Source organism: Panthera tigris, chromosome C1 (genome assembly GCF_018350195.1).
Source record: "Panthera tigris isolate Pti1 chromosome C1, P.tigris_Pti1_mat1.1, whole genome shotgun sequence".
Classification (NCBI taxonomy): Eukaryota; Metazoa; Chordata; class Mammalia; order Carnivora; family Felidae; genus Panthera; species Panthera tigris.
In genome coordinates, this window is record NC_056667.1 from 161,058,649 (window position 1) to 161,081,659 (window position 23,011).

At 34.7% G+C, this 23,011-nt stretch overlaps 1 protein-coding gene across 2 annotated transcripts in view; it reads right to left on the minus strand.

Moving 5' to 3' along the window:
• Window positions 1-23,011, minus strand: part of OLA1 (Obg like ATPase 1) — a 170,593-nt gene that overhangs the window by 26,059 nt on the left and 121,523 nt on the right. For both annotated transcript variants that reach the window (XM_042994721.1, XM_042994720.1), the window contains 2 exons: window positions 19,470-19,550; window positions 19,048-19,145 (listed from right to left, as the gene is read on the minus strand). In XM_042994721.1, the coding sequence (XP_042850655.1) occupies window positions 19,048-19,145; window positions 19,470-19,550 (179 nt within the window). The remainder of the gene's footprint in view (window positions 1-19,047; window positions 19,146-19,469; window positions 19,551-23,011) is intronic.

Below are 23,011 nucleotides of genomic sequence, written 5' to 3' on the forward strand. Positions count from 1 at the left end.
ATCTTCACTGAGATAAATCTCCAAAAAGAGTGGCACTAATTGCTATTAGAAGAATAACAAGAATTCTAATGACCAGAAGTGCTTAGAGACAATTCATCTTTTCTGTTTTCTGATAGGATATTTACTTTGTTCACTGGTCATTCTATACCAGAAACTTAGAATTAATTACTTAAGATCATAGGTAGAGTTGGCGTAAGTTTGGTGCTCTACTTCCAAAAACTTATTCTTAAAAGTTCAATATTACAATATTCTTGAAGCAAAAATGAGCAGGAACTTAGCCAAAAATGCTTCACCAGTGTCTTCTCTAATTTTCTGAGCATTTCAATATTCTCCATAAAGAATAGCAGTTAAGCTAGGTACATAACCCATACAATTATGTAAGAATGAATCAAATACCTCACTACTTTTTTTGTTGGCTGTGAACTGCTTAACTAATACTGGTTGTTGAAAATCGTCTTTATCTTTCAGCTACTAAAATGGCAATTTCTAAAAATGATTTGAGGACTGTAATTCATTTTGACATATAACGTAATATAACTATTCCTAATCCAGTAGTCGTAGTTTTTACAAAAACAAAATTAATTAGCTTTTAGAAAAATATGACAAGCAAATTATTTTTTAGGAGAAACACACACCTGAAGTTCAGGCAGTCTAATTCATACTGATTCACCCCAATCTAGTAAACTTAAACCAAATTCAATGACTACAAACAAAACATTTCATACATAAAAAAGATTAAGTACCCATTTTTTTTGCATTGTAGTTTTCTAAAGCTGTATGAAACTATGATCACTGCAAATAATAGTCAAACTAACAATTATAAAACTTAAGCTACAGGTGCAGTACTTTTATCCAAAACCCCCCAATCATTCTTTGTAATTCTCTAAATTACTCAACTGCACGTGAATAGATAAATGAGTTTACTTCACTGATCAAAATCTGAGTAGCTAACAAAAGCAAAGCACCTGGCCAATAAACAAGTCCTTTGAAATACAACTTAGTACTAAAGTTTGAAAAACTGCTGTTCTGTTTTCATAGTGAAAATCATAACCAAACTACTTTCCAGCAAGAAGCTCAGCCTTTTGTGAAGAGAAAGAGATTAGGGTCTGTAGTAGATTACATAAATATCAAGATGTTCAATATTAATGCTACATTGTAGACATAATCTTTGATAGCTACACAAAGAATTAATATTGCTGAACTTAAAAAAAAAATTTACTGTGATGCTATGCACTGGGGCATCAACTAATAATCCTCCAGAATTTCCGTGCTCATCTAAAAAGAGTCCCTGCTGAATGTTCTAATGCATCTTATTGTGAATCTTCAGCAAATAAAACTTCATGTATGAGCTCATGATGTGCTTTGCTGCCGGAAAGTCACAGACTCTGTGGGAAGCTCTTTATCTTCCCAGCAGTCCGTTCTCTGAGAACATCAGTGCAGCTACTGTAGTTACCTGTAGATTACTTGTATTTTCTCACATCTGTGTCCAGCAATCTAAACCATGATGATAAAGGGTCATTAGGTTTTGAGTGAGGAAGGGGATGGACTAGACAATTTGCTCTGATAAGCTCCTTGTTGGGAGCTCTAGTTTAGAATGTGAAATGTCGGATATGTACAGTTTTACACTAGAAGGAAAAAAGATTTCACTTTTCTGCACTAACAATTAAAAATGATGTGATTTAATGTCTCACTATACTCTATTGATACACGTTTTATTTGGGGGATTTATAATTAAAATTATTTAAGAGAAATAATTTTCTGCTTGTAAAATGGACGTCTACGCTCTATTAGCCACAAAGAATTCAGGTACAATTACTAAGATAACTGCTGTTTGGAGCACAGCAAAGCAATTTCCCACAGTGGGACTTACAGTTCAATTTACCAGTTGGGCAAATATTTTGTGCTCTGTAGTGGCCTAGAGAGTTAAAAGCTATAGGTAACATTTGAGCAGTGTTATACCTGGAGAAAAGTTTCTTCAATCCAAATGGATGGTTTAGATTTCAAACTAAAGAGAATATCCTAAAACATTTCCCCAAATTAATATTATATAATTTTAAAACTAACACAAACTACATTTGTCACAGAAACTGACTGACCTCCTGTCCTCCCTGAAACACGGCTCCTAATTTAGAAATCAACACTGTATTTTATTTTCGTTATTTGTGTTGGATCATAAATCGTTCTGATACTTAATCACAATTTCCTAGTAATCAGCTGATAGAATATCGTTATATTCTTGATTAGATTATAGAATGAGAATACTAATTACTTAACTTTAAATGGCTTAGAATAATTGTGTCAGGTTACAGAAATATGAAAAAGAAAAAGTGTGGGGTTGGTTTTTTTTTGTTGTTGTTGTTTTTTTTTTGGTATCCTTCAGTTACTGTGTAGCACACCACATAGTTAGGACGACAGAAGTATTTTAGTTTAGGAAAAGAAACAGAGACATTAAAAATGCTTGCTAAATTTGCATTCATAATTTACCTCTTATTTAGGTATGCTTATCTTAGTACAATGTTGTGTCTTCTACCCACATTCCTCCGGAAGGAAATGTTAAGAGGTAACAGTGACTAGAACAAATAAAACACTGAACTGCCTGGAAGAAATGTTAAAATTATAGAAGTATGTCAACAAAATCACCCAATATTTTAAAATGAAACATCAAATAGTGCTTTGTTTTTTCTGGAAACAGTCTTAAAATGGTATTCATTTGGACCATTTGAAGGCTTTCCAATGCTGGTGAAGAAAAATAAAAAATACTTATTGTGAAAATTGTTTGGTAGCACTAAACACAAGCAAGCAATATTTTCCAATAGGTTAAAGAAAAATTAAGCATTTAAAAACTCCTGTTCTTCCTTTCAAATACATGAATTGTCTAAAATCCATTTATGAAAGACCATAAGATGGGAGGTATGTCACTATTACCAATGTAGAGACATTTTTAAAAATAAAAATTACTGTAAAATATAACATTTGGGTAAGTAACATTAATATCTTAAGGCAATATGAGAACGCAAATCTGAAATAATTATTCATACACCAAGCCATTGTAAACCTAAATCATTTCTGAAGACCTGAATGTGTCAAGAACTTTGACAATTATGACTGGAGCCAGGAAACTGTAGCAGTGCAGAATTTCTTATGAATTTCTCCAGTTACTTTTTATAAATGCTGTCTTGGATGACAGCTTAATGTGTACCACATGCAATATTTATTCTTCTTCAGTGTCAGACTGTCTAGCCATCCAAGGGAATACAAAGAATGTCACTTATTAGGATAAAAGCACAAGGAAGGTAATCAAGGACATATGTAACATCAGCCAATCATGCCCTATTTCAACATCCTATTCCATTCATAACAGTTCAACAATTATTTGCTTACTGATAACTTGCTTTCAGGCTGTTTGTGTTCACCATAATGGTGGTTTGCATTTATTTTGCTCTTTAGAATTGGACACTTGCTGTGCTATACATGTTTGTCAAAACTTTATATCTTCTGTCAGAAATGGCTTAGCATATCAAATAATTTCTATTTGTCAGGAACTACTAATACAACAATCAGTAGCCCTTGAGGTCAATAGGGCATTCACATAACTATAAAACAACAAATGTATAAGTATTAAATGTTCCACAGAAAAACATTCTGTAAGTGATACATAGTAAGAAAGTCATTATTATTGGCTAAGCCACACTCACATACCTACCTCTGCTTATGGCATTAAGGATGCTTAATAGGCACTGCTTTTTCTTTTGTTTCAGTTTTCCAAGATTATGAAACTCAATCTAATCTGATGGTCTTTAAACTAAACATCCAAAATGTCTAATACCAAGTCACATTAAAAAACACACTTGGCCACCCATACAAACTTCACTTAATAACAGATATAAAATAATGTCCCATCATACATCATAATCATGAAATGCATAATTACAGAAACATAATTACTTAATTATACTTAATCAGAAAACTAACCAGATAGGACTTCAACCATGTATTCTAGTTTCATTTGAAAGATTTTAAAAGGATTAATTTCCAGAAACCTAGACAACCAAGATGTTTACCTCTGAACACAGGAAAGGAAACAAATGGTCAATATTCTCCATATTCTCTCTCTCGGTCTCTTTTTCTTTTCTGTCTCTATCTCAGATTTGGCCTGAAATAAAATTCTACTGATGTTAGAAACATTCCACACAAACTAATCCATTTTAACTAATCCACACTAAGCCACTTTCGTGGGGGTTTTTTGATTCTTACTTGGATATTGTATAGATTAGTTTCGGTGGAATGTTTCTACATACTAGAACTTCACTTCAGGCCAAATCTCCCCACCCCACTCTACATATGCCTTGTAATGCAAATCGCATATGTCTTCCTTATGAGAGACAAAGAAATAGTGGTATCTTTGGAGTCCTCCAGCACAACAGATAACGTCTAAGGAGTGACTGGGCAGGCCACTGACTTCTAACACCTTGATGCCAAGACACATGACTTCAAGGAATCAATGACTTATGAAGGGCACCTGGACCCTCTTCTTGTTCTGACCAGTTCCTGGATCCCTAAGAAGACACGTGCACCAGACCACAATTGCCAATAAAAACCCCACAGCCCATGCAAAGATGAGACTCATTCTCTTTTCCTTTCTCAATCTCCTGGACACTCTGTATCTCTCTCTCTCTATATATATATCTTCAAGAAACTCTGCTTTCACTTCCAAAAAAAAAAAAAAAAAAAAAAAAGAAAACATTTTTGTGGATTTTTTTAAATCTACATCTATGAACTATGTTGTAAACCATCAATTTTGTTAGTTATTTAATAAGTGTTACAATGTACCTACTGATAGTACTAGGGAAAAATCCATTTGGATAAAGTTGGAAAGGTATGGGGATAAGTCTTGATTAACAACAACAACAAAAAAAACCACAGCAGGATTTTCTAAGTGTTGCTGTTTCATTTAAAAGTTTTGAGAATTGGGGCACCTGGGTGGCTCAGTTAAGTGTCCAACTCTTGATTTTGGCTCAGGTCACGATCTCACAGTTGTGAGAATGAGCCCCATGTCAAGCCTGCTTGGGATCCTCTCCCTCTCTCTCTGTCCCTCCCTCCCTCGAAGAAAGAAAGAGAGAGTGAGTGAGGGGGAGGGGGAGGGAGAGGGAAGGGAGGGAGGGAGGGAGGGAAGGAAGGAAGGAAGGAAGGAAGGAAGGAAGGAAGGAAGGAAGGAAGGAAGGAAGGAAGGAAGGAAAAAAAGGAGGCACCTGAGTGGCTCAGTCAGTTAAGCTTCCAACTCCTGGTTTTGGCTCAGGTCAGGATCTCACAGTTTGTGGGTTTGAGCCCTGCATCAGGCTCCACAGTGATAGTGCAGAGGCTGCTGGGATTCTCTCTCTCCCCCTTGCTCTGTCCCTCCCTTGCTTGCTTTCTCTCTCAAAATAAATAAATTTTAAAAAAAGAAAGAAAAGAAATAAATGTCTTGAGCATTCATAAAATAGTAAAATCTCACCAAACATGAGGTTTGGTTACATGCCTAAACAAATTTTTAACTGGATACTGAAGCATTGTTTTTTGTTTTGTTTTGGTGGGGAGAAAGAGAGAGTAAATAAAAATACAGTGAAAGGAAGGGAAAATGTACGTGACCATACCCTTATAAATTTCAGAAGCTAGAACACTACAATATTAAAAAACCAAAAATATGTATATGTAGGAGAAATAAAAGAAAATGGAAAATTGCTTTTTTAAAAAAAATTTCAGGTATAATTAACATACAGTGTTATATTAGTTTTGGGTGTTATAATGTTTCAACAATTCTATACATTTCTCAGTGCTCATCAAGGTAAGTGTACTCTTATTCTCCTTTACCTATTTCACCCATCTCACCACCCACATCCCCCCAGGCAACCACCAGTGTCTCTGTATTTAAGAGTCTTTTTTGTCGCTTTTTTGCTTTGTTTGTTCATTTGTTTCTTAAAATTCCACATGAGCGAAATGACATTTGTCTTTCTCTGACTTATTTCACTTAGCACTATACCCTCTAGATCTATCATGTTGTTGCAAATAGCAAGATTTCATTCTTTTTATGGCCATGTAATATTCCATTATGTGGAACATTCCAAGATGTGTGTATATATGCACATCTTCATCCATTCCTCTAGGGATGAATACTTGGGTTGCTTCCAGGTCGTGGCTATTGCAAATAAACATAGGGGTGTATATGTCTTTTCAAGTTAGTGTTTTCATTTTCCCTGGGTAAATACCCAGGTAAAATACCCAGCCCTACAGTGGCTCTACCAATTTACATTCCCACCAACAATGCATGAGGTTCCTTTTTCTCTACATCCTTGTCAATATTTGTTTCTTGTCTTCTTGATTTTAGCCAATTTGATACGCATGAGGTGATATCTCATTGTCGTTTTGATTTGCATTTCCCTGACTAATGATGTTGAGCGTCTTTCCATGTATCTATTGGCCATGTGTATGTCTTCTTTAGAAAAATGTCTATTCAGGTCCTCTGCCCATTTTTTAATTGGATTTTTTTTGTATTGAGCTGTATAAATTCTTTATATATTTTGAATATTAACCCCTTATCAGATATATCATTTGCAAATATATCCTCCCATTCATAGGTTGTCCCTTTGTTTTGTTGATGGTTTCCTTAGCTGTGCAAAAAGCCTTTTATTTTGGTGTAGACCCAATAGCTTATTTTTCCTCTTGTTTCCTTTGCCTGAGGAGACAGCTAGAAAAATGTTTCTACAGCCCATGTTAAAGAAATTACTGTCTGTTTTCTTCTAGGAGTTTTATGGTGTAAGAAAGTGGTCTAGTTTCATTCCTTTGCATGTAGCTATTTTCCCAGAACCATTTATTGAAGAGACTATCTTTTACCCATTGTATATTCCTGCCTCCTTTGTTATAGATTAATTGACCATATAATTTACTTATTTATTTTTATTTCCTTTATTTCCAATCTTCTAGCTGGTATGGGTTTCTGTGCAATTTTCACTAGAATACAACTAACCAAAAAAACAAAAACAAAAAAAACACAAACCTATATTTTTTGTTCCATGAAAAGTATGCTATAAATGCAATAAAATGTTCCATACGTTTTCTCATGAGCTCGAGATAAAAGATGTCTTTAAAATGTTTAACAAGGTTTCTCACTTTATACTTCTCAAAGTAAATAGGTAAATGTTTGCATTCCAAGGTTGTTATGAGGACTAATTCAAATAAGAGAACCTATTATGTTAGTGCCCCAAAGTCTAGCATATAACACATGCTCAACAAATGGTAGTTACTATTTTGTCCAAGACTTGGTTGTATGTATACATACGTACACATATAGTGTTCTTTCCATTACACTGCTATATACAAATACAGAATTTAAATAGAGTATTATACAAATTATCTATTTGTACTTCATCTAGTAAGAGATACACACATGTACAATTCCCTACTCCAAGGTCTCAAAATTCCTTACTCCTTGAAAATGCAAGGAAATACATCACTATATGGCTAAAAACACACAAACAAAACAACCAAGTGGTAGAAGAAAGTACTTGTCTTAAAAAATGATTGATAATATGTTATTTTCTATGTAAAAATATATTAACCACTTTACTGTCCCTATAAATGGCTATTAAATTGCTACATGTTTGGAATATGGTTTTCAATGATAAGTTCAAGAAAATAAACATACAGTTTAGGTAACAATTTTTACATTACCTTCAGTCGGCATTCTCTAATCAGGTTATAGTGAGTGAATCTTTAGTCTCAAATTTCAGTGTGTTAACTGTTTAAGACCAACAAAACCTTATCTAAATGAAATTTACAGTGATAGGAAATGTAGCATTTATGACCTATTGCTCAGGCCTGGTCTACCTTTCCCACCACCAATGGCCCAAAGCTGAGATACCATGGCATAGTATAGTAAAGATCATGAGCTCTGGAGATAAACTGCTTAGGTTTGAATCTTGGCATCACTGACTGGCTATGCAAAGCCAAGTTCCTCAATCTCTCTATACTTGTTTTGCCTTCCTTAAAATAACAATGGTACCTATTTCATAAGGTTTTGGGAAGTCTTAAATGTAACTGGCATATAGTTAGGGATTCAGTAAGTACTGGCCTGATGACGACTACAATTAATACAACATTTTAGGCATAGGAATTTGTCTTTATTCTAATTCATGATATTCTTTCACTTCCCTTTTCATTTACACATCAACTCCAGACAAAAGAAAAATGGCACAAGTTAAAAGGCAACAATTTTAAATATAAATTATGTATGAAAACTACTGGTGACCTTCACATTTCAGACATCCAGATATGCTCTTTGGGAAAAATCTTTTGAAACATCATTTAAAACAAGAAAAAAGCAAAAAAATGATTACCAATAGACAGATATTTTTCTTTTAAATATCAAATGGACTAAACCCAAAGATGTTTTCCACAGATTATACAGTTCTTTTTAAAAGAATTTCTAAGGAAAATGCTGATATTCATCCAGGAATACTGACAACTACTCCTTGATCTTAATGACAAATACTACAAGTACTGAAAAGGTACCTTAATATCTTTATTAATGGAAACACTAATCTCATTTACCTCTCAGCTAACTTAACCCATTCCTTTTTTGTTTTGTTTTGTTTTGTTTTGTTTTTAATGTTTATTTATATCTGAAGGAGAGAGATGCAGGGCATGAGTGGGGAGGGGCAGAGAGAGAGGGGAGACACAGAATCCAAAGCAGGCTCTGTCAGCACAGAGCCTGACGTGAGGCTTGAACTCACAAATCACGAGATCATGACCTGGGTCATGAGTCAGACACCCAGCTGACTGAGTCACGCAGGCGCTCCTAACTTAACCCATTCCTAACCTAAAATGCGGATCTCTTAATCCTATGATGAAATGTTTCATTTTAGTGAAAATTCAATTCAAGGCCAAAATAGCACAGTGTTGTGTGGGCCAGGTTGGGATTTGTCTGTAGATCCAATGAACTAATGTAAATTAAAACACTGTAAAGTTTTGACCAATGTTAAGTTGCTATTTATTTTTTTTTTAAGATTTTATTTTTGAGGGGCGCCTGGGTGGCTCACTCAGTTAGAGACTTCAGCTCAGGTCATGATATCACGGTCTGCGAGTTCGAGTCCTACGTCCGAGAATCTGGAGCCTGCTTTGGATTCTGTGTCTCCCTTTCTCTGCCCCTTCCTGGCTTGCGTGCTTTCTCTCTCTCTCCCTCTCTCTCTCTCTCTCTCAATCTCAAAGATAAATAAAAATAAATTTAAAAAATTAAAAAAAAAAAAAAAAAGATTTTATTTTTGAGTAATCTCTACCCCCAAACATGGGGCTTGAATTTATGACCCTGAGATCAAGAGCTGCATGCTCTATGGGGCGCCTGGGTGGCGCAGTCTGTTAAGCGTCCGACGTCAGCCAGGTCACGATCTCGCGGTCTGTGAGTTCGAGCCCCGCGTCAGGCTCTGGGCTGATGGCTCGGAGCCTGGAGCCTGTTTCCGATTCTGTGTCTCGCTCTCTCTCTGCCCCTCTCCCGTTCATGCTCTGTCTCTCTCTGTCCCAAAAATAAAAAAAAAAATAAAAAAAAAAAGAGCTGCATGCTCTACCAACTGAGCCAGCCAGGCACCCCAAGTTACTATTATTTTTAGTAAAGTTCAATCTGCTTCTTTGAGGTCATACATTGAGGGACTTTCAAAAGAAGTGTTTTGTGAACAGTAGCGTGGATTAGCAAGTTACTAGATAAGCATGAAAAAGGAAAGATGAAATTCAAAGTAAATCTATATATTCACAAACATGACTTTAAATGCTGTTTAAAACCCTAAAATCTTTCTGGATTTTGAGAAATTAACTATCACAAACTAGAAAATAAATGATGGTCACTCTTAAAGCCCTGAATTCACTCTTACAACACATTTAGGATATGTTTAAAAAAATCTAATTGCAATGTATTTGAATAAGAATTTACAAAGTTCTTTTCAAGCAGTTGTTTTCAAATTTTACTTTTTCAGTGCTCTGTCATGCATGCCTTTGCTTTTGCTATTCCCTCTCCCCGGACTGAGTTTTCCTCAGATTCTCTCAGGGCACACTCCCTTACTTCAAAAAGGCCTTCCTTGACTACCCTAACTAAAGTGGCACCCTCTTACCCTGCTTTATTTTTATTCATTGTTTTAATCACCTCCTGACATTAAATATCTGTTCACTGGTTGTTTATCACCCCATTAGACTATAAGACTTAGGGGGGCAAAGTCTTTTTCTGCTTACCATCTAGAATGGTACATGACACACAGAAGGGCTCAATGATTATCTGCTTATAAAAGGAAAAAGAAAACATAGTAACCACCTCCTCAATGAGTCCACAGTCTTCATAAGAAACATAAATTTGAAATTTATATTAATGATCAGTTTTTATGAAATTAATTTCTCCCTTTTTAAAATGTATTTATTTTGAGAGAGACATAGAATACACATGAGCGAGGGAGGGGCAGAGAGAGGGGGAGAGAATCCCAAGCAGGTTCCGTGCTATCAGTGCAGAGCCCGGCACAGGACTCGATCCCATGAACCCTGAGATCATGACCTGGGCTGAAATCAAGAGTCAGATGCTTAACCAACTGAGCCATGTAGGTGCACCAATTAATTTCTCTTATGAAAGCATTTAAAAGACTGAATGGAGGGGCGCCTGAGTGGCTCAGTCAGTTGAGCATCTGACTTCAGCTCAGGTCACGATCTCGCAGTCCGTGAGTTTGAGCCCCGCGTCAGGCTCTGGGCTGATGGCTCAGAGCCTGGAGCCTGCTTCCGATTCTGTGTCTCCCTCTCTCTCTGTCCCTCCCCCGCTCATGCTCTGTCTCTCTCTGTCTCAAAAATAAATAAATGTTAAAAAAAAAAAAATTAAAAAAAATAAATAAATAAAAGACTGAATGGATACCAATGTACAGCCCCGAACTTTATAGACAGGGGTGTACTCAAAGTTCCTAAGTTCCTTATTTTGGAACATATTTTTAAGGAGAATTTAAAAACTGGAGGTACAAATGGTCACAGATACCAAAACATGTCTCATCGACACTGCACTATTTCTACTATGTTATGAATTAAGTAGGCTTCTAAGAGTACTTCATAATCTAATGTTTTGATGGAGAAATGTTTTCTAGGTCACATTAGAATAAGGAGACGCAACAGTCTGAGTAATGCAAGTAGCCTCAAATATAGATACGCCAATTCTACAAAGGGGTCTTATTTCTACTTTGTCCTTAATTCTAGCCAAAGTAATAGCTGCCCACGATGAGGAAAGATGGGAACATGGTGAGACCCAGAAAAGACTTATTTTCAAGGGGAAGAGATATGAAAGAGGGACAGAGTAGAAGACCAGGTCTTAACTCCAACCCAGCCAGAAAGCTGCTCATAAATTGGGTATTTGCAACCTCAGAAATGCTGTATATAGTTCCACAGTTAGAAAAATCCTACCATGACAAACCTATACATGAGGGCTGAGAAGGTTCTAGATACTTGAATAGGCATCTTTTCTTTGTGAATCTGTTAAATCTAATGCCTCAAAATCACAAAATTCTATCACTGGAAGGGAATCTTAGAGATGATCTTAATTCTTTAACTTTCACTGCCTCACCTCCAACACGCACACATACATATATTCAAAAATAGAGAAAATGAGATACAGGAGATCACAATGGAATTGTTCTGAAAGGCTTTTTAAATAATAAACCCTGGGGCATGGGTGGCTCAGTTGGTTAAGCGTCTGACTCTTGGTTTCAGCTCATGTCATTATCTCGTGGTTTTGTGGGTTTGAGTCCCCAATGGGCTCTGCACTGGCAGCACAGAACCTGCTTGGGATTCTCTCTCTCCTCTCTTTCTCTCTGCTGACCCCCCTCCCCCGTCTCTGTCTCTCTCAAAAATAAGTTAATAAACTTAAAAAAAAGAATAAGCCCTTAAAAAAATGCTATTGTAACAATTCAACAATGATTTCATCTAATGGAAGCCAAGAAATAAAATCCTCTACTCTGCCAATGGTAAAGTCACAGGGCCCAATCTGAGGAGATGGGAGTGGAGTCATGGAAGATGGTGGTGATATCATGGGAGTTTTATCGCTATTGCACAACAGAGATGGTTCTCCACCGTTCATTTTGTTTTGGAGGACAACTCTATCAAAGCAAGGAATTAACAGCTATAAACATACGTATGATACATTTTATTCCTTTATCCATATCATGAAAAGAAAAGCCAAGGGAATATATTCAGAAGATACATTTAGAAGACTACACAAGTCCTTTTTCTATGATTGTATTCTATTTGAGTTATGGTAATTAAATTTGGGAAATATTGTTTATACAGACATATTTTATGTGAACATTCTGATGAATTATCTTCAATACATGAAAGACTAAGTAATTTGCTTGTGGTCAAAAGAGCAAGTTAGCAGCAAATAAGGACCACAACACTAATATTTCAAATTCTAAAGTAGCAGTATTCTTCCTTTTTTTTTAGTTTATTTTGAGAGAAAGAGCGCGTGTGAGCAATCGCACACGGGCAGAGAAACAGAGAATCCCAAGCAGACTCTGCACTCTTAGCACGGAGCTCGACTGGGGGTTTGATTCAGTGAACTGTGAGATCATGACCTCAGCCAAAACCAAGAGTCAGATGCTCAACTGACTGAGCCACCCAGGCGCCCCTGCAGTATTCTTAATATACCAAAATACCTCATAATACACACTACCTACTTTACAAATAGACTATATGCTCCAAGTTTCTTAGAATTTATCCTCTTTACAGACACAATGTTATTAATGGTACTCAGGACTTTGGTCTAGTCTATTTAACTCATAATGTAGTAGCTGAACTACAACACTAACTCCAAAGGTAGATCTTATGACTGGGGAATACAAGAGAGAGTACAGGAATGAAGGGCCGAGAACATTATACTCTTTTCCTATTCTACACAAGCAGGATATTAGACAAAACACTGAAACTGCCCAAAAGGGCACCCTCTCCTTTCCTTCTCTATTGACTTCTCCCAGGAAAAACTGATGCAGATCCTATATACAGCATTTAGGTTCCATTCCAAACCCTTCCCAAGGCCCTGTTCTTTATCTCCTACCCCCAACAGTCCTAAAATTTCTGGGCTTTAAACTTCTCCACCTTTACCAACTACTACTAGTCAAAATTCCCATTTTATGAGTGTAGCTCATCACAACTCACAGCTTTGGAAACAAAATTTGATTTAGAGGTCCTTAAGCGCCAGGGCACAAATTTTTTTTAATAGTCCTTGAATTATTCACCAAAGTAAGTGGGGGTAGAGAGGCAGGGGAGTTGTTTTGTGTACATGAATCATTTGTAATTTGAAAAACACTGTATAAGTCAAACTTTGCCTTTCATTTCTGAGATTATGAATGTGTGTGTATGTAAGGGGAATATATATTTTAATTTCATATGAGAGAATCCTAGAGAATAATTGTTTGTTTTTACTTTGTATGGAAAACATTTTATTTGTTCCTTTTTTAAAAAAATTAATTATTTCTAGTTCACGTACAGTGTTATGTTTCAGTTGTACAATAGAGTGATTCAACAATTCCATACATTACATAGTGCTCATTGTGAGAAGTACACTCTTTAGTCCCTGTCACCTAATTCACCCATCCCTCTACAGACCTCCTCTCGGGTAAGAGAACACTTTTTCTTAAAAGAGCTTTAGTCTCTCGTAGCTAGAAACAATTTTGTGAAATGTTTTCCTACTATATGCAGTGAAATTCTTTAACTACTTTAAAAAAAGATAAATGCCCTGACATATTTGACAAGTTATATCACTCATAAATCAGTAAGTCAACAGATGGTGCTAATGAAAATAAAAATTGACCCTCCCAAAAGTATGACTTTCTCAGATTCAGTGAATCATTTTGCAAATAGAAATTATTGTCTATAAACAGTGTTGGGCAAAAAATGCAAATGAGCCAGGACAAATTCTTAAAATGCACAGTATGGTGGGTCAACAGCATTATACTCCTATAAAAAGATGTACTTTCTTCTATAATCATCTTTGAGGTGTTATTTGGTTTTGTTATGATAAAGCGCTTTAGATCACTTGATAAGAATATGAAATTGCTGAAAGAGCAACCAAAATCGTTTTAATGAAAACCAGAAAGAAATTCACAAGTATTATTACATGTACCTGTATGTACAAATGCTAAAGATCATCCCAAGTAAAAAGATTACTGAATGGGCAAAGATCCTTTTCCTCCCACTTCTTCTAGAGTTCTACCTCTTGTAATTAAAAATTTGTTTTGCTTTTAGTATATTCTTAACTCTCAAAATTCTGCATCAAGAAGTTATGAAATAATTCCACAAAATCCATTCACCAGAAATTATTTGAAATCCCAATTTGTAGAACATATGATACTGTTTCAAAGCTTTATCACAATACAAATTAAAAAAGCAGATAGTTGAGAATCATCTAGTAGCAAAAACAAAAGACTAAAATGAAGAAGGGTTCTTGAAGACAATTTTTTAGATTCATTTATAACAAGTAAAATTAAGAATATTTTGTAGAGAAATTCACCAATTTGATCAATCCTGTATTAAAAAAATTTTTGCTTAGTTTAGACATCCAGAATACCCTTGACCTGCCCTATCACTCTTTCATCTCTGTCAAAGGAGCAAATTAAGCACTAGTCCTCATAAAGGAATCATCATTAAAAAAAGTATTTGATTTATGAAAACCATTACAAATTATCGCTCATAAAATTTAATTCAGCCCAAAACCCCCTCACATGTTAAAATAAACCTACTAGCATTACGTTGTGATTTCGAGTAGTTACCCAGAATAAGTAAAGTATCCTCATAGGCTTCACAGTGTTAGGTACTTCAAGATGAAGGAGACGTAACAACCCCCCAAAACTATATGAACCACAAGTGATAAAATATAGAAATTATAATCCCCCCAAAATGTTGCATGGATATGTCAGAGCTTTTCCTTTGCTAGACTAATGGATGATGAGAACATTTAAAAATTTTCCTTTGCCAGACTAGTGGATGATGAGAACAATTAAAAAACTCATACATGTGAGTCTTGCTTTATACAATAGGGTATGTTCCTGAAAACTTTATGTGAATTAAACCTAATTTCAAATCTACCTGAGAAGCTCTTAAACTCAAATGACTAATTTATTTCAGAATACTTATTCCCATTTTATCTATTTCAAGTAAATCAAATGTGTAACAATGTGATTTTTCCACAGTAGCATAAATTTCTAGCTTCAATAAATAATCTTCTTAGAAACTGATGACTTCTTAGAATAATTTTACAGAAATAGTTTTATATTTATAGATCTACGTACATATGTATCCATGTATACATAGATAGGTATACAGACATACAAAATTATATGTAAAAAATGAACATACTTCCTTTTGCATGCATAGTTGCTGATACAGTACCTGTAATTCTCACACAAAGTTCAAGAAAATAAGAAAATGTTGGATATATTCTCCCCCTAATCAGGTACACAATGTATAGTATCGCCAAACTATTTTTAGTTGTTGTATACAAATTATGTGGAAAACAAACAAAAACAGAAAAGTGGGGATGAGGGAGCTGAGTCACAGAATAGTAAGAATTAATAAAACCTTTTTCTATTTAAAATTCATTTAGTGAAACTGACACACTGCCCTTTTTGACACAATCGCCTAAAAGACAGCATATATTTTGTCTACCTATCTCAAATCAATTCCAACACCCAGATTAATTGATTCATATAATATTAGTCAAAAGGTAATGTTTAGTGACCACAAGCCCACCAAGGCATATGTAAATATATGTTTATATGCACACATATGTACACCAGAAATTTGAATTTCTTAAATTTTTGCTATATTTTCCAGTTGAATATGAACACGTAGTATAGTAAGCAATAAAATGGAATGATCCTTTACCAATAGTTTTAAGAAAGACAGAGATAATAGAACACAAAAATAAAACACAATTGGAAGCTATGTAGGTATACAAGATACCTAAATTTAGTTTGCTCTACTGATTTCACAACTGGATGGCATATACTACTTACAGAGCAGCAAAGGTGCAAAGATTGAAATGTAAACCCCTAATTAAGGAATGGTTTGACAGTTCTGATGTCCTGTACCTGCCTGACACCATAACTCAGTAGGCAATCTCAAATGAAAATACTGCATAAAGTACAATCTTAGTTGTAAGTTACAAGTGATTGTGTTTAAAGAATGAAATCCTCAAGTGTTCAAAAATCACTGGCACCCACCAAAACAACAACTTCTACATAGTTTTACATTCAAAGAACAGCAATTTGTAATAATAAAAAAAGGTTTCTGTGGATTCCCCTTACAACATCTTGATTACTGTTATCTGATCATAACACAACTGTAACTAACCCGGCTGCCAAGTCAGCTTCTCTTCAAGGAGCTAGGTCTTAATCATAAATCAACAAAATGACTAATTCAACATTGTTTAAACCAGTGAGTAGAGGCCTGGAGCCATTCCAATTTTTACATCTTTCAAAAGGTCAATATACCTACTCAAAAACACAATAGACTTATCTTTCAAAGTGCTTTCTTCTTTTCTAGGATTGAGAAACAATGTTACCATTTAAATTTAAAGTGAACTAAAACCTTCATTACGTCTGAAATGGTGACCCACTAAAATATAGTTTCAGTCTTCCTCTTATGGCCCAAATCACAAATCCTTCCTCCTCCTCTTTCCTGATCATTTAAAATAGTTTTCTAGATCTAAAGACCCATAAAAATATTTATTCCTGCACCAGTCTTCATTTGCCACAGTAACATTACACAATAACCGTAAGAAACAAAACTTTTTCTTTTGCTAAAGGAGCAACTGATGCAAATGGAGCTTAGATATAAACACTCCCCCAAAACGGGATGCTAACACAAATTAAAAGGATTTAGTGGTTAAAATCTATCTTAACTATTTACATCTGCTTGCAGTGTTAGAAATGATGAAAACCCAGCGTTCATATCCTTCATAATAAAAATTTATTCTGTACTTTAATACAAAGGCTATGTTGCATAAACAGAGGATTTAAAGCTGTAGCAGAGTGGCTGAATGAAAGGAAAATGGCAATCTTTCTGGCTCCAGTAGATGCCATTCCCTATCACACAATGTTTCCCACTCATAAATACATGACAAATACTTCCTCAATCATTTTTTACGAGCAGGGATGCACAGGGGGTAGTCAATGGCTAGCTTGAGGGAAAATAGGAACAGCAGGCGGCAGAAACTGTACAGAAAATGGCTATGTGGTAAATTCTCTTCTGGAATATCACTCAGTTACCCAGTCTTTGATCTTTCAGCTACAATTACACTAACTTCCACAAGATCTGATCCCCCGCTCCCCACCAAACATACACACAACCCCAAACCAGATCATTAGTTATATATAAAATCTAAAATTTGGTTTTATAAATAGGATCACCCATACCTCTACATTTTTATAAATTAAAATTTGCTATTTAGACAAGAGTTTGCTTTCAATTGACTATAACCATATCATCATCACAACTGGTCTCACAAAAAACATGGGGTGTCTGGCGACAGCTAAATCACAGACTGGCGTCTCCCAAGCAGTCTGCCTACCATTAGGGTCTGGGAAATGGTATTTACTATACAATTAGAGCCAGGGAGTTCTACCTGTAATCATCCAAATACAGGTGTGAGAAGCCCCTTTGGGCAAGGAAACTGACTCATCCCTTTTCATGTAAACTTTGATGTCTGTATTGTTTCATGAAGCCTCAAGAAACCTTGCCATTCACACTACAATAAGATTAACTGAGGTCAAGTAATAAATTTTAAAATTCCTTCCCAAAGGTAACAATTTTTAACACATTAATCATCAAATTTATAAGAATTTGGAACAAGACAGAACTGATTATTTTAAAGTTAATTATCTACTGGAGGGCAGTGACCAGGTAGAACTAAATTTTCATGTGAAGTTTATGCTTTCCAGAACACTACCAATAAAGAAGACAAATTCAGTTTCCTTTCTGGAACACAAAATGTCTTAAAGTAATATCAACAGGGCATTTTTAGTTGCAGTAATTTCACAGAATTTATTCTAATCATTTATTGGAGTTAACCATCTGACATTAATTATTGTTTTGGCTTCCAGTCTATGAATGTTTATTTTTCAGTTTAAAGCTTCTCACTCTTTGATATCATATGGAAATGAGAATTTTTAATGGAAAATTGAAACCATGTGCATCTAAGTACTTAATGAAGTACAGGGAAAAACCGACAATATATTTTAGGAGAACGCAGATATTCTGCTCTGGATAGTTTTGATTTGTTTGTATGACTTAATAGTACAAAGCACTGAGGGTCCAGTGAGGCGAGTCAAAGTGAGCGCAGTGCCGAATGTGTACATGCCCCATGTTACATGAATATAGGATGTTTTCAAGTTATTTGTGAATGAAGGAAACCCTGCACATTTGGGTTACATGTCCAAAATGGCAATCAACACATGAATGCATAGTTTTTACTTTTCTACACTTTAAGTATTTGGAACAGATACCTGATCTTCCTCTCTTCCCCCCGACCCCCGCCCGCTGCACACAGTTGTTTCCATTTAAAAAATTTTCTTAAAGCATTTAATCAGGATTTTAAAATTTACGCCCAGCTACAATCTCAAGTGGATATTTTAAAGCCACATGTAATACCAACAGTTAGAAATTCCTAGTTTAAAAAATATTATTGTTCTATGTAAATTCTCATTTGGCAAAGGAAACAAACAATAATGTCTATTAAATTTAAACTTAATAAGTAAATACTCATGATTCAATATTGCCTAATTTAATTGTTGTTTTTTCTTAAGTTCTCTCAGTGTAGATCAATTAGGAGATTCATCTCAGAATGTAAATACCAAAGCTTTCTCATCCATTTTAAGCTTTTTAATAATAAGGAGAAAAATATTAAAATCTAACAGCAGTAAGTTCGTGTGTGTGTGTGTGTGTGTGTGTGTGTGTGTGTGTGTGTACGGATAGAGATATGATGTCTGAATATATCTAGGAGGAAAAACTTACCATTTGTTTTTCTTTCTAATGTAGTCTTTTTCAGAAAGATTAACCAAGTAGACCATTGGTTTTGAAGTCAGAAATAAGTGTTTATTCAACACTTCAATCTAAAGTGGGAGACAGAGAAAGAATCCTTTTAAAACGTTGAGCAAATATTGAGTAAGTCACTGAAAAACTTGAAAGTAAACTCTTTCTAAACAAGTAGCCATTTTCATTTTCATAATTCTTATTTGTAAAACACTGGCTGTTATGCAATATCAGAAGTAGGGAAAAAGAAAATAATAACAAGCCTGGGAATAAGCAATCATTGACAGAAATAAAGTTTAACTAGATATTAATAACAATAAAATATAAAATAATGACAACTCTAATTCATTCTCTAAGAAATCAAAGCCAAGGCAGTAAGAGGTGGCAAGATGTTTACAACTTACCTCTTTGTCATTCCAATCATGATAGAAGCGAACAGGTTTCTTTTGATCTATAACCCAGGATTTGACTTTGCACATTATATCCTATACAAGATTGAGAAGAAAGTAATTACAGGGCGGATACTAAACATTTAGTTACTAAATAGTAAAATTAAAAGTTTTCAAATCCTCAAAATAAAAAGTCAATTTTATATGACAGGGGAACTAAATCACACAGATCATTTGTTTTCAATACCTCATTAAAAATCCAAATACCAATGAAACATTGTTGTGGCATTAACATTTGAATATATAAAATGTGGAATACTAGCACGATTAGTAACAGTCTTAGAAATTTCAAGACAATTCACATACACCAAAGATTATAAGAGTTAATAACATTTCAACATCACCTAGTGATGCCACTTGCAAGATAAACATGCTATTAGGAAATGGAGGGAGGGAGGAATACTAGGAAGAGACTGAATTATAATTTTTTCCTTAAAAAGGAAAACAAACAAAATAGACGAAATTGAGCCTATTATTGATGATCTACCCTCCAAAATATTAAATCAACTGACCAAAACCCTTCTAATTCTGAATTAATTTTTTGCCAACACCTTCTTCCTGCCCACTTCTCCGGTCCCCGCTCCAACACCGCCCCCCCACCCAACCTGCCAAAGCCTCCATTACACAATGGCAAGAGCCCTGCACTGGTGACCTCCAACCAGCTGCATTCACTTTCAGAACATCTCTCTCTGCTGGAAATCTAAAGGCCTTTTAGTTAGCAAGCTAGTGTGCATTCAGAAGGAGTAACTGCAGGAAGAGCCCAATGTGCTTTGTTTCTCTAGCCTTTCTTCACAGAAAGATTAATCATCTGTGAAATGGAAACGGCAAACAGCAAGTGACACAAACTGAACCCTTCAAGTCTTTCCTCATCAGTTTTGTGGTTCTGAATCTAAAAGCTGCGTGTGGCAAGGTTCTTCTTACAGGCAGGTGTTAATAAAAGGCTCTTGGGTCTGAAAGGTCAAACTTAGCTCTTCCAGAAGAAGTGCATTTGAGAGTCATCTGGTTTTTTGTTGTTGTTGTTAAAGATAATTTATGGATATGTTTTAAATATGCATTTCTCAAAATTTTATTGTAACACACAATTATTAGTAATAGAGTTCTTGGGTTCTCATCGATGTATTTACCATAAATCAGTTCTTTTTCTATAAATATCCACTTGTATAAATTACCTCAGTATTTAGTATACCTTCCTTCCAAATCTTGCTGTTACCAACAGGAAAAATAAGGAAAAAGCCCTATGTCCTTAGATCCTGATTTGAAACTCTCCAGGAAAAGGACTTCCCACAGATTTTAACAAGGAAGGGGCAAGCTGAAAACTTTTAATGAAATCTAACATGTTCTGCTTAAGAATAATCACTTTTACTCTTCTATAACTGAATTTCACTCATAAATGTTTAAAAGTGGCTAATGTAACACCATTTCCTACAAGGAGAAGATCAAAGTGCTATATTACAAATGCATTATGATTAAAAAAGCCCTGTGCAGCCTTGCTATTAACTGTTCTTTAAACCCTAAAAGGCTTCCCATAGATCTCACTTGGCACTGCATATACAACCTTTGACAAGTAATGTAGACCATTTTTATTCATTGCCTAAAATTGTAGGCAATTATGTGCGTCACACTGGCCACCTGCAAATTCTGAATGCCTGCTCCAGTTGTCAGTGCAAAAAACTAATGTCGGAGGGGATTAATCTAGGGGGAGAGAGTCCTCTTTAATGGCTCCAGCAGGTGAAATGGCCCAGCTGGTTACTATGATGAGTGGCCAGAACAGCTTATGTAGAGACATGCAACAAGATTATACAAAAGGAGGAAACAGTGGTACCATCTTATATTTGGTTCCATTAGTTTTTTCAATTAAAGAAAGAAAAGAGAATAGACAAAAGAAAGCCAGACCAAAAATAAGGAAGGAAATTAAATTTTAATCATATAAAAAGTGTAACATACTTTTGTAACTGTAAACACTTTTATAAAACCAAAGGGCCTCAGTAAATGCTCATCACTAGTGAAGGAATTTGAGTATTTCTTTTTCATCTTAAATTAACTACATAATCACTGCAGACATAGAAATGTTATCAAAAAATCTTCTGGCATGAATCTTCCCCCTCACATCAACACATTAAACTACAAATTAGAAACACTCAAATTTTAGTCAAAGAGAATTAACTCATAATTAAAGTTCTCAAACAGTATATTCATCAAAGCCACATTCAAAACTTTTCTTTTTTTTTTTTGACATGGGGCTCGATCTCATGACCATGAAATCATGACCTGAGCCAAAATCAAGAGTCGGATGCTTAACCAACTGAGCCACCCAGGCACCCCCACTTTCAAATCTTTCAAAAAATATATTATAGATTATAACCAAATGTTTGACAAGTTGAATTTTAAAATTTAAAATATTTTATTTTGTACTAGTACTCTCTATATTATCGCCATAGAAGATTTAACAGCCAAGAAAAGATACCTTAGATTATTAAAAGGTGCCAGTTTACTTAAGACAAATAAAAAAGGTCACTCAGATAAGATTATTTTACATAAATGACCATTATACGGTATAGTTGTGTTTTTCTTACATAAAAATTAATTTTAATTTTAGCAAAAAACTAAAAGGTGTTTTATGTTCCTTATCTGAAAAAACTCTAATCAGATTAAAGAAAACATTTGGACTTATTTGTATATAATACTTAATGAACTAAATTTTTATGCTTTATATAAACACATATATTAATAATTATGATTAGAATAATAAAAGGTTCTAGTTAATTGACTATGGCTAACTGAGAAAATAATACACATTTAACCTACTTTTAACAATTTGGAATACAATCAAAACATAAAAACACCTTAATGCTTGAGGCATCAGAAGTTACGTTAGGATTTCATAATTTCTTTAGTAACATCATTATGTAGAAATTCAGATGTGGGAGGATAACTTTTGTTTTGATAACTTTAACAAAGTCCTCACTTTCAAAAACCTATATACATAATGAAGGCTATGCAAAAATTCCTGGATATTTGAACTTTTTGTTTATATTGTAGTGATGTGAGTACACTAATTGGAGAGGTAAGAGCTTAATGCTTAAATGTGAAAATAAGCCCTAGACCTACCATTTACCAGCTCTGTGATCTATTATTTTATTAATAAATCATAGATGATGACACTATCTACTCCTGGGGGTTGTTGTGAAGATCAAGTGAGATAATGCATATAAGGTGTTTCAGTCCTTAGCACAGAGTTAAAATTTCAGTAAATGTGATCTGTTGCCATTGTTATTATGATTGTTGAAAGATTAAATACCAGTCATCATTAGTCCTTTTCTTCAAATTTCTTAAGTTTTACCAACAATAGTGTCTTTCTTAGTGAAATTTCAATTCAGGCTTCTAGTCTTAACATTCTACAAGAACTAGTTTTTACTAAACAATGATCTTTTAACTGCAAAGAAAATCCAAATTCACCTTGAATTCCTCACTCATCTGCTTTGACTCTTCTTTCTACT